General features: G+C 41.8%; 1 protein-coding gene across 1 annotated transcript in view; it reads right to left on the minus strand.

The window, feature by feature from the left end:
- Nucleotides 1-12,751, minus strand: part of Cog5 (component of oligomeric golgi complex 5) — a 224,784-nt gene that overhangs the window by 20,025 nt on the left and 192,008 nt on the right. Inside the window, exons 17-19 of the mRNA XM_057783089.1 lie at nucleotides 10,598-10,701; nucleotides 7,495-7,732; nucleotides 751-827 (exon numbers count right to left, since the gene is read on the minus strand). Coding sequence (XP_057639072.1) covers nucleotides 751-827; nucleotides 7,495-7,732; nucleotides 10,598-10,701 — 419 coding nt within the window. The remainder of the gene's footprint in view (nucleotides 1-750; nucleotides 828-7,494; nucleotides 7,733-10,597; nucleotides 10,702-12,751) is intronic.

The raw sequence follows: 12,751 nt of genomic DNA on the forward strand, positions 1-12,751 counted from the left end.
CTACTACTGAGGTCATAAAGCTACTAAATGTTTTCAGAACAGTGTCCAGTTGTGGAAAGGACAGATCCACTCGTTAAACTGCTATATTATTACATCATGTGTATGAACTAGCTAACTGTTACTCTTTGTTGTTGTTGTTTATTTTTTGGAGACAGGGTTTCTCTGTGTACACCTAGCTGTCCTGGATCTCAATCTGTAGATCAGGTTGGTCTTGAACTCACAGAGATTTACCTGACTCTGCTTTCTGAGTGATGGGATTAACTCGCTTTTAAAACTGAATTGTAAGAAGTCTAACCCTAAATTTGGTGCTCAACTGCATCAGTCTGAGCTCCCTAATTCATTCCCTAAGTTCTTCACTGAGCTTGGTTTCAATCAATAGTTGTGTTTGTTTATATTATGTGATACTTTTAGGAATAGATTGGATTAAAAATGTACATGAATAAATAAAATTTTCAGAAAAAAATGCCTGTATTATAATGTACTTCCTGGTGTTTCTATAAGAATGGGAAGTTAGAAAGTACCCATCAGCTCAGCCTACAGGTTATAATTCAAAAAGAACCCCCCCCCATGTTATTAGTTACTGCATATAATCTTACATGGTTTTCTAAACAAGATCTTTTAGGACGATCATCTCATATATGCATTGCTACAGTAAAAAATGAATGTTGACAATTTTATATAGCTTAACCTCAATACAAAGAAAGGACCACCTGCTAGTAAGATGGTATATAACAAAGAATTAGGTCTTACCTGAATGACCTCAGCATTCGATAGGACTTTCCCAAATCAGACACTCTTCTACAAAGGGGACCCACAGCCAGCTCCATCTGAAATATGAAGAGATAGACCACAGCTTTACATAGCAGACTCTGAAAGTCAAACTTGAGAAATACTCTAGGTCAGTTTTCCTTTGTTGTGATTAATACCTGATATGAACAATTAAGAAAAGAATGACTTATTTGGGTTCATAGCTTCTGAGGTGCCAGTCTATCAAGGTGAAGGTCTGGTGGGGCAGAATTGCTCACCCAGTGGTGGCCAGGACACAGGGACAGAATGCCTGTGCTGAGGAAACCCCTCATCTGGCCCCAGTTGTGGATGTAGACTTACATCCAGGGTAGGTCTTTCCCTCAGTCCTCCCTGGAAACGCTCCCAGGTCTTTCCCTCAGTCAGTCCTCCCTGGAAACGCTCTCCCAGGTCTTTCCCTCAGTCCTCCCTGGAAACGCTCTCCCAGGTCTTTCCCTCAGTCAGTCCTCCCTGGAAACGCTCTCCCAGGTCTTTCCCTAAGTCAGTCCTCCCGGGAAACGCTCTCCCAGGTCTTTCTGTCAGTTAATCCTCCTTGGAAACATCCTCCTAGGTCTTTCCCTCAGTTAGTCCTCCTTGGAGACACCCTCCCAGGTCTTTCCCTCAGTCAGTCCTCCCTGGAAATGCTCTCTCAGGTCTTTCCCTCAGTTAATCCTCCCAGGAAACACCCTCCTAGGTCTTTACCTCAGTTAGTCCTCCTTGGAAACACCCTCCCAGAACTGCACTTTACTAACTCGTAGGACATTTTCAAACCAACCAAGCTGACAGTTTAAGCATTCCCTTACCTCAGTTCTCAAAAGTTCTAAGTCTTCGTAAGCTTAATGTTGACTGCCTGTGAAACACGTTTTGGAAGCCACTTAAATTTATTAAAAGATAAAGACTTCAATGACATTAACACTGCTTTACCAAAGAGGCCCAAGATAAGATATTTCTACGCTGTTAAGAGGAGTGTTGGAGCAGTGAGACCCCAGATCCTGAATTTCTAGTAATCCCCTGATCTGAGTGCCTACAGCTGCTCTGAGCACAAGACCTTCAGGAGTTCCTGATGGCAGGAGAGTGGTTTCTGGTGGGTTTGGCTGGGGCGTGGCTATCTCTATATAATCTGCCCCTGAACACAATAAAGGGGGCATTCTTGGGGAATTCAAGGATGACCTGTGTCGCTGTCTCTCTGTGTGTGTCTGTGTATTTTAACCTCCAGCCCTGTAGTAAGAAGCAGCGGGGCTGCGTCCCGCCACCCGGCTAGCTTTACCCGAAATAATTACACGGAAACTGTATTCTTTTAAATACTGCTTGGCCCATTAGTTCTAGCCTCTTATTGGCTAATTCTCACATCTTGATTAACCCATTTCTAATAATCTGTGTAGCACCATGAGCTGGTGGCTTACCAGGGAGATTCTTAACCTGCTTCCGTCTCAGAGAGGAGAGGCATGGCGTCTGTCTGACTTGGCTTCTTTCTCCCAGCATTCTGTTCTGTTTTCTCCGCCTATCTAATTTTCTGTCCTATCAAAGGCCAAGCAGTTTTCTTTATTAATTAAACAATGAAACAACAGATAGAAAGATGACCCTCCTTCATCACAGCCCCCTTGCCCGAAGCTCGTAAACTGGGTAATAGCGCTCCGAGCACAGACACGAGGGTGCGGTGTGTGGCAGAGGAGTTCAAATTATGTCTGACTTGGGAAAAGAAGGTTTTCCAGACTGTGTACTTGTATTCTACGTAGCCATGGCAAGTCTCTATGTACTCGATAGAACTGATGAGAATTTTCACCAGTCAGCATGGTCAAAGTGATTATAAAGTTCTAGTTCTGGGGATTTCTGTGCCACAAAAGAGGCAGAATTCCAAACTACAATCAATATAAGGGGACCCTGAAGGAGTTGCTTATCTCTTAGTTTTACCTTTGCCATATGTCAAATGAAGGGGGTAATATCTACTTAGTACAATAACAAAAATTAAATGAATAATCTCTACTTGCATGACATATAAATACTTAGTCGTAAAGTTAGTGCTACACAGGTTGCTCAGGGCTTAAGAACTCAGAGGAGGAACGGAGCTCAGTTCACTACTGCTGTGAACTCCAGTTTCAGAGATGTGGTACTTTCTTCTGGCCTCCGCGGGTACTAGGCACACATATGATGTGTATACATATATGAAAGCAAAAGCTCAAACACATATAATAGGTCTTAAAATGTCTGAAATTATCAGTATTTAATTTTTTTCTCATTTAAACTATTAACTTAATCTGCCCTTATACAAAAACTAGTAAAGGCTGGTTTCACTTCTTTTCACTTTTCTCCTTTGACTTGAAATTCTACTTGACAAGCACTGGCTCCTGGTTCTTTATCTACTGCACGCTCATGCAGATTATCCGCACTGTATGGCACTGAGAAAACTGGTCCTCCATGCTGACAGAAATGTGCTGCATGGTGAAGGCCAGTTTAGAGAATGGTCGAGAGCAGGCCATTATCCCGATGGTGCAGTATCTTTATTCAAAAAAACACACACACACACACACACACACACACACACAAGGAGGCCAGGTGGTGGTGGCACACGCCTTTAATCCCAGCACTTGAGAGGCAGAGGTAGGCGGATCTCTGTGAGTTCAAGGCCAATCTGGTCTACAAGAGCTAGTTCCAGGACAGCTAGGCTGTTACACAGAGAAACCCTGTCTCAGAATAAAATAAAACAACAACAACAACAACAACAAAACAAGTAACACAAGGAGAAGGAACCATCACAAGGCTCACCATCTTTATGAAAAGCTGTTCAAAACTCCTTGTCGATGGGGACCACAAAGCCCAAATTAAGCAATCGTTTGCAAACCAAGTTCTCCCTACTCTTAGCCAGGTACCAAACCATATGTTGGGATAAGATGGAGAATTAGAAGTAGATTCTTTCCTTCAAGAATTCTCAAATTTAGTGAAAGGGATTTTTAAAAAATGTAACTTTTCAATAAGATCATAAACGTGTAAATGTTTACATGCAGCCACAAATATACATAAGTTATGATTTTTGTTGAATGCTCATTGTATTACTGACATAAATACATGTCATACATAAATAAATATGTATATAAATATATACACAATTATTACTAGGCAAAATAATAGTCCCATTGAGAATGCCTGTGCCTGCCTGCACCGAGTGCTGAGACAGGGCAGCTCCCTCGAGATGTTTTAGTATTCAGGTCAGTGTCCCTCTTCTGATACAGAAGATTCAGAATAAATACCAAAGATTCAGTATAAACATACACACGTTAAGGGGAAAATATTACATGGTTGGAAAACTCTAAAATACAGAAGACTAAACAAACAAAAATTTAAAGGAAAAGCCAATATTCTTGCTGACGATCCAAACACGACAGCTGGGAACCAACATACTCAACAAGACAGGGCCGATGGGCTGTTCTTGAGTCCTGGGTAGTGAGTAAACCAGAAGGAGTTCTGGTTTCCTTCAGAGTGGAACATCTATTTTCCACTGCTGTCACAATAAACATGTACTCTGCATGGCCTCTGACATGCTGATTCTATCCACACCACTAACTACCCTGTGCATATAAGGGTTTCCAAGTGCGTGGAGAGCACATCGCATTCTGTGATACAGTTTCATGGCATATTTTAGTCATACCCCTCCCCCCCCAGTGTTGTCAAAGATCAAACCAAGCAACCTTTGGCCTAGCTCTGGAGTAAGACTAAATGCTGAAATAATTAAATAGCTGCGGCAAAGTTCCTATATGAAAGATCATCATCACCTAAAACGGTTGTGAATGCAGGAGATTTCTATGATACAGGGCACTTTCAAAAGGTTAAATGTTTAAGATGAATTTTTAATCAAAAAAGGACCCCGAGGAAACTGAAGAATCATTTCCCTTTAAACAATGAAGTTCATGTTTAAAAAGGGAGTGTTCTGCTAGAGGAGTCTGCAGAGCTCCAGATGGACACCGAGGCTGCTCCCTGCCCTGCAGCTGCTCAGTACCCACCAGGCATCGTTAACCACAGGGCTCATCTAGATGTGTCAGGGGCATTCTTGCCCTGACAATGTTCAAGATAAGAAAAGGTAAGAAGAATCAGAACCAAATGAGAAATTTGCTTTCTTTTCTAAATATGCATTTTTGGGCAATGTGGGAAAGATAAAAATGTATACTTAAAGGGCGGCAGAAAATTTATAAATAGAATTGCTAGGAGTACCACTAAATAATTTAATTCCAACTTCAATAGCTGTCCTTTCCCTCAGAGAAAAAAGAGACAAGCGGGGTGGAGGGGGAGACGGAGCTGCAGTCTGCACCGTGTGCATATCAGCCATGAGTGGGAGTCAGCAGGACCCTGGGGGCCTTGGACAAGTACAGGGCTTTTTGAACTGCTGTGTGATTAGTGTAGACACAGAAGCCATGTGGTCCCAGCAGGAAATTAATTACCTGTAGGAAGCCACCTCATGCTCCTGACCTACTTCTTCACTGGCCTTGTGTTGGGCACTTCCCTCTCTATGAGCCCTCCAGATGGCACCCTGCAACTGCGCTTCTCTGCACAGGTGCTTCTGAGGCACTCAGGACACTCTGGAGAATTCTTAAAATGCTTCATTGTTTGTCTTTACATCTAAACATTATGTCACAACCTTCCCAAATTCTTTCTACTGATCCTTTCTTGAGCTCTGCTCATGGCTACACAGCAGGGACTTTGATCACAAGAACCCTTGCCAAACCCACAGAGAACTGTGTGGTCTGGATTCTAGTAATCTCAGTGGCCATGTTTAATTGTGATTACACCTTGATTGGCTTTTTAATAATGACCACTTAAAAGGTTACAGTCCGCAGCTGATGCCTGTTGGGCATACAAATTTCAGAGAAATGTTATTATTTGGACTAACCCAGACAAACAGTTCCAACCAAACAGAACTTTGGGGAATGTTTGCTAACACTATTGGCCACAAATAGGTGCTTCAGCATCTCTTTCCTGCACTGTGGCTAAGATCTGAGCCAGGCTAAGAGGAACGGTGGGATCAAAAACTGGAACACACCATGCCGTAGCAAACCATGGGTCAGTCACAGGTACTGAGGCTCAGCAGAGAGAACTGTGTGTGTGTGACTTTTCTGAACAGAAGTTAGTAACAGAAACTGATGAGTTCCATTTATCCTGACGGGGAAATGGTTTCAGAAAGTAATGTGTCTTAAGAAAAAGGGAATGTAAATATAACTCTGAGGGCTGTAGCTTTGGGAAGGGGGAAGCTCACCCCACCACTGGAGGCTGTGCACCCTGGGGTACTAGCTGCAGTAGGGTGCTGTAAAGGACAAAACCTGCCATCTTTCAAGAGAACACAACCATTAAAATAAACCCTCCACCAGCAAGCCTCTCTCCTACAGCACTCTCCTTCTGGCCAGCGCCTGCTCAGCCGCCACTCTAATTGGACTTGAAGTGCTGCCTCCAGGAAAGTGACTCAAGAGCCAGCTGGAGAAGAATGCAAATGAGCTGGTGGGGGAGGGAGCCTAGCAGGGAGGAAGACAGAAAGAAAAACAAGACCAAGGAGGAGAGGGGAAAAGGGGAAAGACCCCTTAGAGAACAGCTTACACACAATATTTTTAAGGAATATGATAGGTTGTCGGACACATAGACACAACCGTTTCCATAAAGTCACTGTTCACAGACAGAAATGAAGGCAGCAAAAATGGACAAAGTTAAGACAAATTAATAGGAGCATTTAATTATTTCTGTTCTCACATGTGGCTGCTAAAGGGACCACTCCTAAAGGAAGACTCTTTTTGTATGGCCTAGTAGTTTCACAGACATCATTTTGGGGATGAAAATAACTAATTGCTGCATCATTATAAGCAAAGAGAATAGTTTCTGAAAGCCAGGTTTTTGTCAGCTGTTTGTGTTATAAGTGCGCTAGGGTGTGGGAGCATCTGGCAGTCAACATCCTGAACAGGCAGCCCAGGTCCTCTCCCAGACACACACTGACATTAGTATTTATCTTTATAAGCAAGGAGGATCTGGCAGACTAATATGAAGACTCCATTGGAGTAACTATTTAGATCAGTAAAGCTAAAAGTTTTGAAAGGGTTTAAGAAATGGATTCACCCTTAACATATAAAAGAGAATCAACTGTTTCTGAATCTTCTAAGGAAACTGGGTGCTTAGACTGTTTTTTCTTTGCCTCTGATTACTGAAAGGTAATGGGGGAAAATCAGATAGCTTGAGTAATTTTGAGGCTAATCACAGAGGTGAAGGGTATTGTATTTAGTGGAGAGCCCAATTAATCAGACTGTGTCTGCCAGGCAGCCTGCTCATCTCACTGAGAAGACCACTGACGGGCTAGAGTTTTTCCAACATGCTGCTCCTTTCTGGCTGCTTGAAAAGTCAGCTCACTGCTCCATCATCTTTTGAGCAAAGTTGATCAGTTATTGTTATGGCTCTACTGGATGATAAGATAGAAGGATGTGAACTGCTGCTCTACTGTGGTACAAGACATCTGCCTTAATCCCGAAGGATCAAAGACGAGGGATGATAATTTTGTTAAAAAGAAAGAACAAAAATAAAACTGTTAAAATATTTTAAAACTCTTCTGTGTAGCCAATTAATTTCAAGTGAATTTTCTTTTCTCTTTTGCTGCATAAATAGCTAAGACACTGGTGTTTTAGGTAATTTTTTTACATAATAGGTTGACAGTGAGGCTCAAATCCTTGGAGCAATGCATCAACTTACCTGCGCAAAATCAGTAGCAAGTCGCATTTTTCCACCTTCACCAAGAGGTCTTACGAGACTGGCATTGCGGATAAAAAGTTCAATGGCTCTTTGGGCAATAGCTTCAGTGTTGTCAAAGACAAAATCCAAACATTCAAAGTGCTTAAAGTAGTCATTCATAACTCTGGCAATGAAACCTTGTAGCTCTTTCATGTACAGAGAACAAGGAACATCAGGCTTTCCTGAGCTGGGTAATGACCTATAAAAGAAAAAAATCCATTTTCAGCATCAATTCATAAAGCTACAATCTTGTATATTTTCACCCCTGGTTATTATTTCAGTCCTGTGCAATTTTTCCCATTAATGGTATAAAGACACCGTTTTGTTTTGTTTTGTTTTGCTAAGTGCTAAAGAATGTAAAACAAAGCTTAAATTATATTCTTAACTTTGTGTTAACCTATGAGAATTACTGAAGGAATTTCAGCACACACTGACCTAAAAGATTAAGAATAAAAGACAGCTATCTGTCTTAGATGAATCACACTGGCCTTTCAAGGTTTGACCCAGCTCCCAGCTCGCTATCCACTTCCATGTTTTGCCCGGTAAGTAAATATGTCAATAACAGATTCTGAAATGACATTTTGCACTTTGCAAGGGCAGAAACTGCTTGGTGGCAATCTCTGATCTCTCAGTTGATCACATCAGTCCAATGACAGCACTGTGACAGAGGGATCAGTTGTGTAACAATATGCAGCATGCAGTTTTTCCCCTCCAGATGAGGATGTTTGGAAAGGCTTTAATTTGGAACAGCAGATGATACCAGCTGTGCTCCATGATATACTATTTATAACTTATAAATGTTTACAACTGCCCTTTAAAGAATATATTCAAAGAATATGAAATATTTATAGGGAGGAGTTAGACCAAAATTAGAAATCACCTGATCCTAGCTAATAGATGAGATCACTGACTACATAATGCTGAATCTTTTCCAAAAAGCAAGGGAAACGTTTCCAAATTCTGAGAATGATGCAGAGGAAATGGTGATGGTCTAGAGATGAACAACAGACATGACTAAAATCCCTTGAGGAAGAGAACAAAGTGAGTTTGGTGACCTTCAAGTAAAGCAACAGTGGTCTTCCACTTCTAAAAGCAGACAGAACAGGGAAAGCAGGCTTTCCTTTCACCATGAAGGGTGTACAATGTAGGAAAGACTTTCCTAACAGCAGCAAGGTCACCACCAGGCCACCACAGTGTGCCCAGGCTCTGAATCAGGGCAGAGTGGTGGGCTGCCTGAGCAGAGGAGACTTTGTCAGACTCAGGTCACTACAGGGCCTACTTTTATTCAGGCACCAGTATAAAGGGCTAAGTTGCAAAAAATAACGTATTTTCATATTTATTTTACTTATTTACTGAATGAACAGTAAACACATATAATTGTGCTATATACTGATACACAGTAACATATGTATACAATGTGAAAAGATAAAAATCTAATAAACACATTAATTACAGTAAATTCTTACTTGTTCCTCCTATCTAGTTATCTTTATACCATTTGACCAATATCAATGCATTCCCCCAACTTCCAAGCCCCAGTAATCACTATTCTACTGATTTTATCACTTCAGATAAATGAGAACATGAAATATTTGGTTCCTTTCTGGCTTATTTTTATATAGTATGTCTTTCAGGTTCATCTATTTTATAGCAATCGGATTCTTAAAATATCTGTTTATATTTGGGTGCTCTGATAGCAGATGCTCACACATATTTTAAATATTATATTCAGTTAATGGATTGACCCCTTTAATCATTTTATAATGATCTCTGAGTCACATTTTACAACTTTTGACTTAAAACCCATTTTGATTAATTACACCTGTCCCTGTTCACTTTTGGTTTCCACTGTATAGACCATCTTCTTGTCCCTTTTTCAGTTTACATATGTTCCTAAAGCTGAGATGAGTCTCATGTGAAGGCCAAATCCACTTGGCTTCTCAGATCTTTTCATACTTTATCCAAAACATCATAAAATCTCCCTATTCCTCTGGAGGAGTGTGTTCATAGAGAGTAATATTTTGGAACAAATTCCAGAAGCATGTGTTAGCGTAAGTGAAATTATACTTCAGATGAAATTGGAGTTATATATCAACAAATCTCATTGAGGATTAAAGTTTGATTTAAATTTACTAGAATACAAGTATACTTGGCTACTAAAGATCAGTTCTCCCAATCACTCTAAAGCCCTGAACAGCAGGTACTCGACAAGCTGTGCAGACATTCCAGTGTCTTCCAAAGAGAACAGAGCTATGCAGAAGCTGAGGCTGAAGTGGGCATGAAGAATACACATACTGAGAATTAGGAGCTGTGTGTCTTCACATCACCAGTTCTGCACGCAGCCTTCGCTCAGACCAGCGGTTCTCAACCTTCCTAATTCTGTGACCCTTTAACACAGCTCCCCATATGGTGGTGGCCCAACCATAAAATTATTTTTGTTGCTACTTCATAACTAATTTTGATACTGTCATGAATTCAATGTGAACATTTGTGTTTTCCGATGGTCCTAGCCTGTGAAAGGATCATTTCACCCTGCAGAGGGGTGGTGACCCACAGGTCGAGAACCACAGCCTTAGAGGGACTCAGTCATTCCTGCAAAGATCCAGGGCCCTTCTCTCACTGCCTCCTTTCCCATGCAAACTCTCATTAGGCAGGCTCTCCTTACAGAAAGCATGATTCGGACTCTAAGAGGAACAAGGGTCTTAGAGAGCTAAGAGAGAGCTTGCTCCCAAAGCCAGGGCAGGATTCAGACGAGTTCCCAAATGGGCTATCACGACTATGCCAGGGATCACACAGATAAAGCGGAGGACATCTGTGAGAAGGAAAAAAAACTACCCAATCCTGAAGCACCGAGCTGAGTCCACAACCCTGTTCTGTCTCAACAAGAAGAGAGATGATGGAAACAAGAACAGAGAGAGGATGGTAAAGACATGCACAATCGAGGAGGAGGCAAGGCGCTAACGCTAGCACAAGAAGGCCTGGCTGGCAAAGTGGAGAGTGGGAGGGATAGGGAATGGAACGTTAAGGCTGTGAGCATAGTAACAGTTCTGAGGAAACGTTTTACCCAGAGAAATCTTCCTGATGCATGGTGATGATTATGGCCTCGACCGCATCTGCTACTGATGTCAGTAAGGGCTGGATGGCATTCCCCATAAGAGCGTGAACCGTCTGACAAAGAGAAAAAAGGAAAAAAGCAAAATCAGAGAGACCAACACAAAGCAATCTGAGGAATGAAGTGAGATTCATTTCTGACTAACAGTTTTCATATTCTATCAGAGTCAGACTGTACACAGTCTAGCTAACAGAAGTCTGCTTCTCCCCCTAACCACTTTCAGCTATGACTCATACAGCTTAAAATATGTGGACCACAGCACTGAGACTTCCAACTCCCCCAAGCATCCCACTCTGTCAACAGGGTTAGTGGGTAAATGATCCCTCGGAGAAAGTAAGCCACATCAGGGAGTAGACATGGTCCATTTACAAAGTTCAGAGCAAACCAACACATTATTTTTTGCCTCTCAAAAAAGTGAAACAAGCAATTCCTTAAAAATCGGAACATCGCCAGATTTTGTTCTTCTCACCAGAAAGAATAGGGCAGGAACACAGGTGATTCCTATAGGGTGGAACAGACAGGCAATCACAAGGTAGGTTTCTGTGGAGAATTCCATGGGAGTGATTTTCTACTGAAGGTTTGTACTCCTGGGAAAATCTGGCAGGGTTTGGAGACCAAGAAGCAGGGAGGAATGTGTCACCAGTGCCTACCAGCACACGACAGGGATGCTGCTACAGCACACGTTACATCCCACAGGCCAGAGCACACACGAGAGAGCTGCGCGTAGCCAGTGCTCCCATGCTGCTCTGGTAGAAAAGGGTTAATCTGTGGAAGATCTGTTAGTTAGGGGTTTTGGTTTTGGTGTACAGATACCAACCAGAATCGTGTCAACACCCCAAATAAAAACTGTATGAATACTACACATGCTTCGGTGGTAATTAAAATCACTGATGATGGATGATCATGGCTCGTAATAATTGAAGCCAATAAGAAAAGAGGAAGGGGGACACTTATTAAGTTTCTACATGTCACCTGCAGGTCTTAGTTTGTCAAGATAATAAGCATAATATATACAAAGGTGTGTGTGACCCAGTCTTCAGTCTAGTGATACAGATGAAACATGGTTATAATGGGAACATTCCAACGGAGTACAGTGGAATCATGGGGACTTCCATGCCACGCTGAAAAAATATGAAAAATACAAACAAGAAGGAAACAGAGAGGAAGATGGGACTGGGAACGCATGCCAAATGCTAATCTACCTGGGAGCTGAAGGGCACAGGACACACAGACACACAAGAGCCCGACAGTGAAGGAGATGCAGCTGGAGTGTCTGGGTGGATCATGAAGAGATGCAGCCCAGTGATAATACACAGTCAAGATTTCAGTTTAGAAAACAATCATACTGGAGAGTGGCCTAAGGGATTAGACTGAGGCAGGAACACAATCATGAGGCTGCAGGAGATACTGATGCCAAATGAACAAATTAGACATAGCAAGATGGGAGATGAAGTAAGCAGGGCTTGGTGGTTACAAAGTATGAAGAGATGTAAGAGTACACGTACTTTTTCTTTAATAGTAACATCATTGACTCAGCATTACAAATAAAAGCAGGAGAAGTTGATAAATTCAGTTAGGGATAAGAATTAGAAATGCCTATTTGAAAATCAGCTATTAGGTAGGTACAGAGATATTTAAATTTGTACCTCCTGAGATGTTTTGGTTAGATTTGCTAGTCATCAGTTTTTGAGATAGGAGAAACACCAAGACAGTCAGTGAGCCCAGAGATTACTGCACAGATTGATGCCAAGTGGCATGTGCCCTTGGAGGAAGAGGAGAGACCTGATTGGACAGGTGATTTTACCTACAAATAAGCTATTACTTCTTCAAAAAGTTTTTATTCTCTCCAATTTACATTATATGTGAAATCATTTATAGAGAAGCTCAGGCACGTTCAGAGGACTCTCCAAAGCCATGGGAGAGCAAGTGGAGTAGCTGAGGCTCTTTAAACATGTCTGCCCTATGAGCCTGGGCTGTATGCTGGGAAAAGAAAGCAAAGTGACCACAGAGTAGAGGGATAAAAGTGAAGACAGTTTATAAAAGGCTGCATTTCTTACTCAGGGTAGGAAGGACCATCTAATACAAAACAAGAATGCCTACTGCAGA

This window comes from Chionomys nivalis, chromosome 10 (assembly GCF_950005125.1).
Source record: "Chionomys nivalis chromosome 10, mChiNiv1.1, whole genome shotgun sequence".
NCBI lineage: Eukaryota > Metazoa > Chordata > Mammalia > Rodentia > Cricetidae > Chionomys > Chionomys nivalis.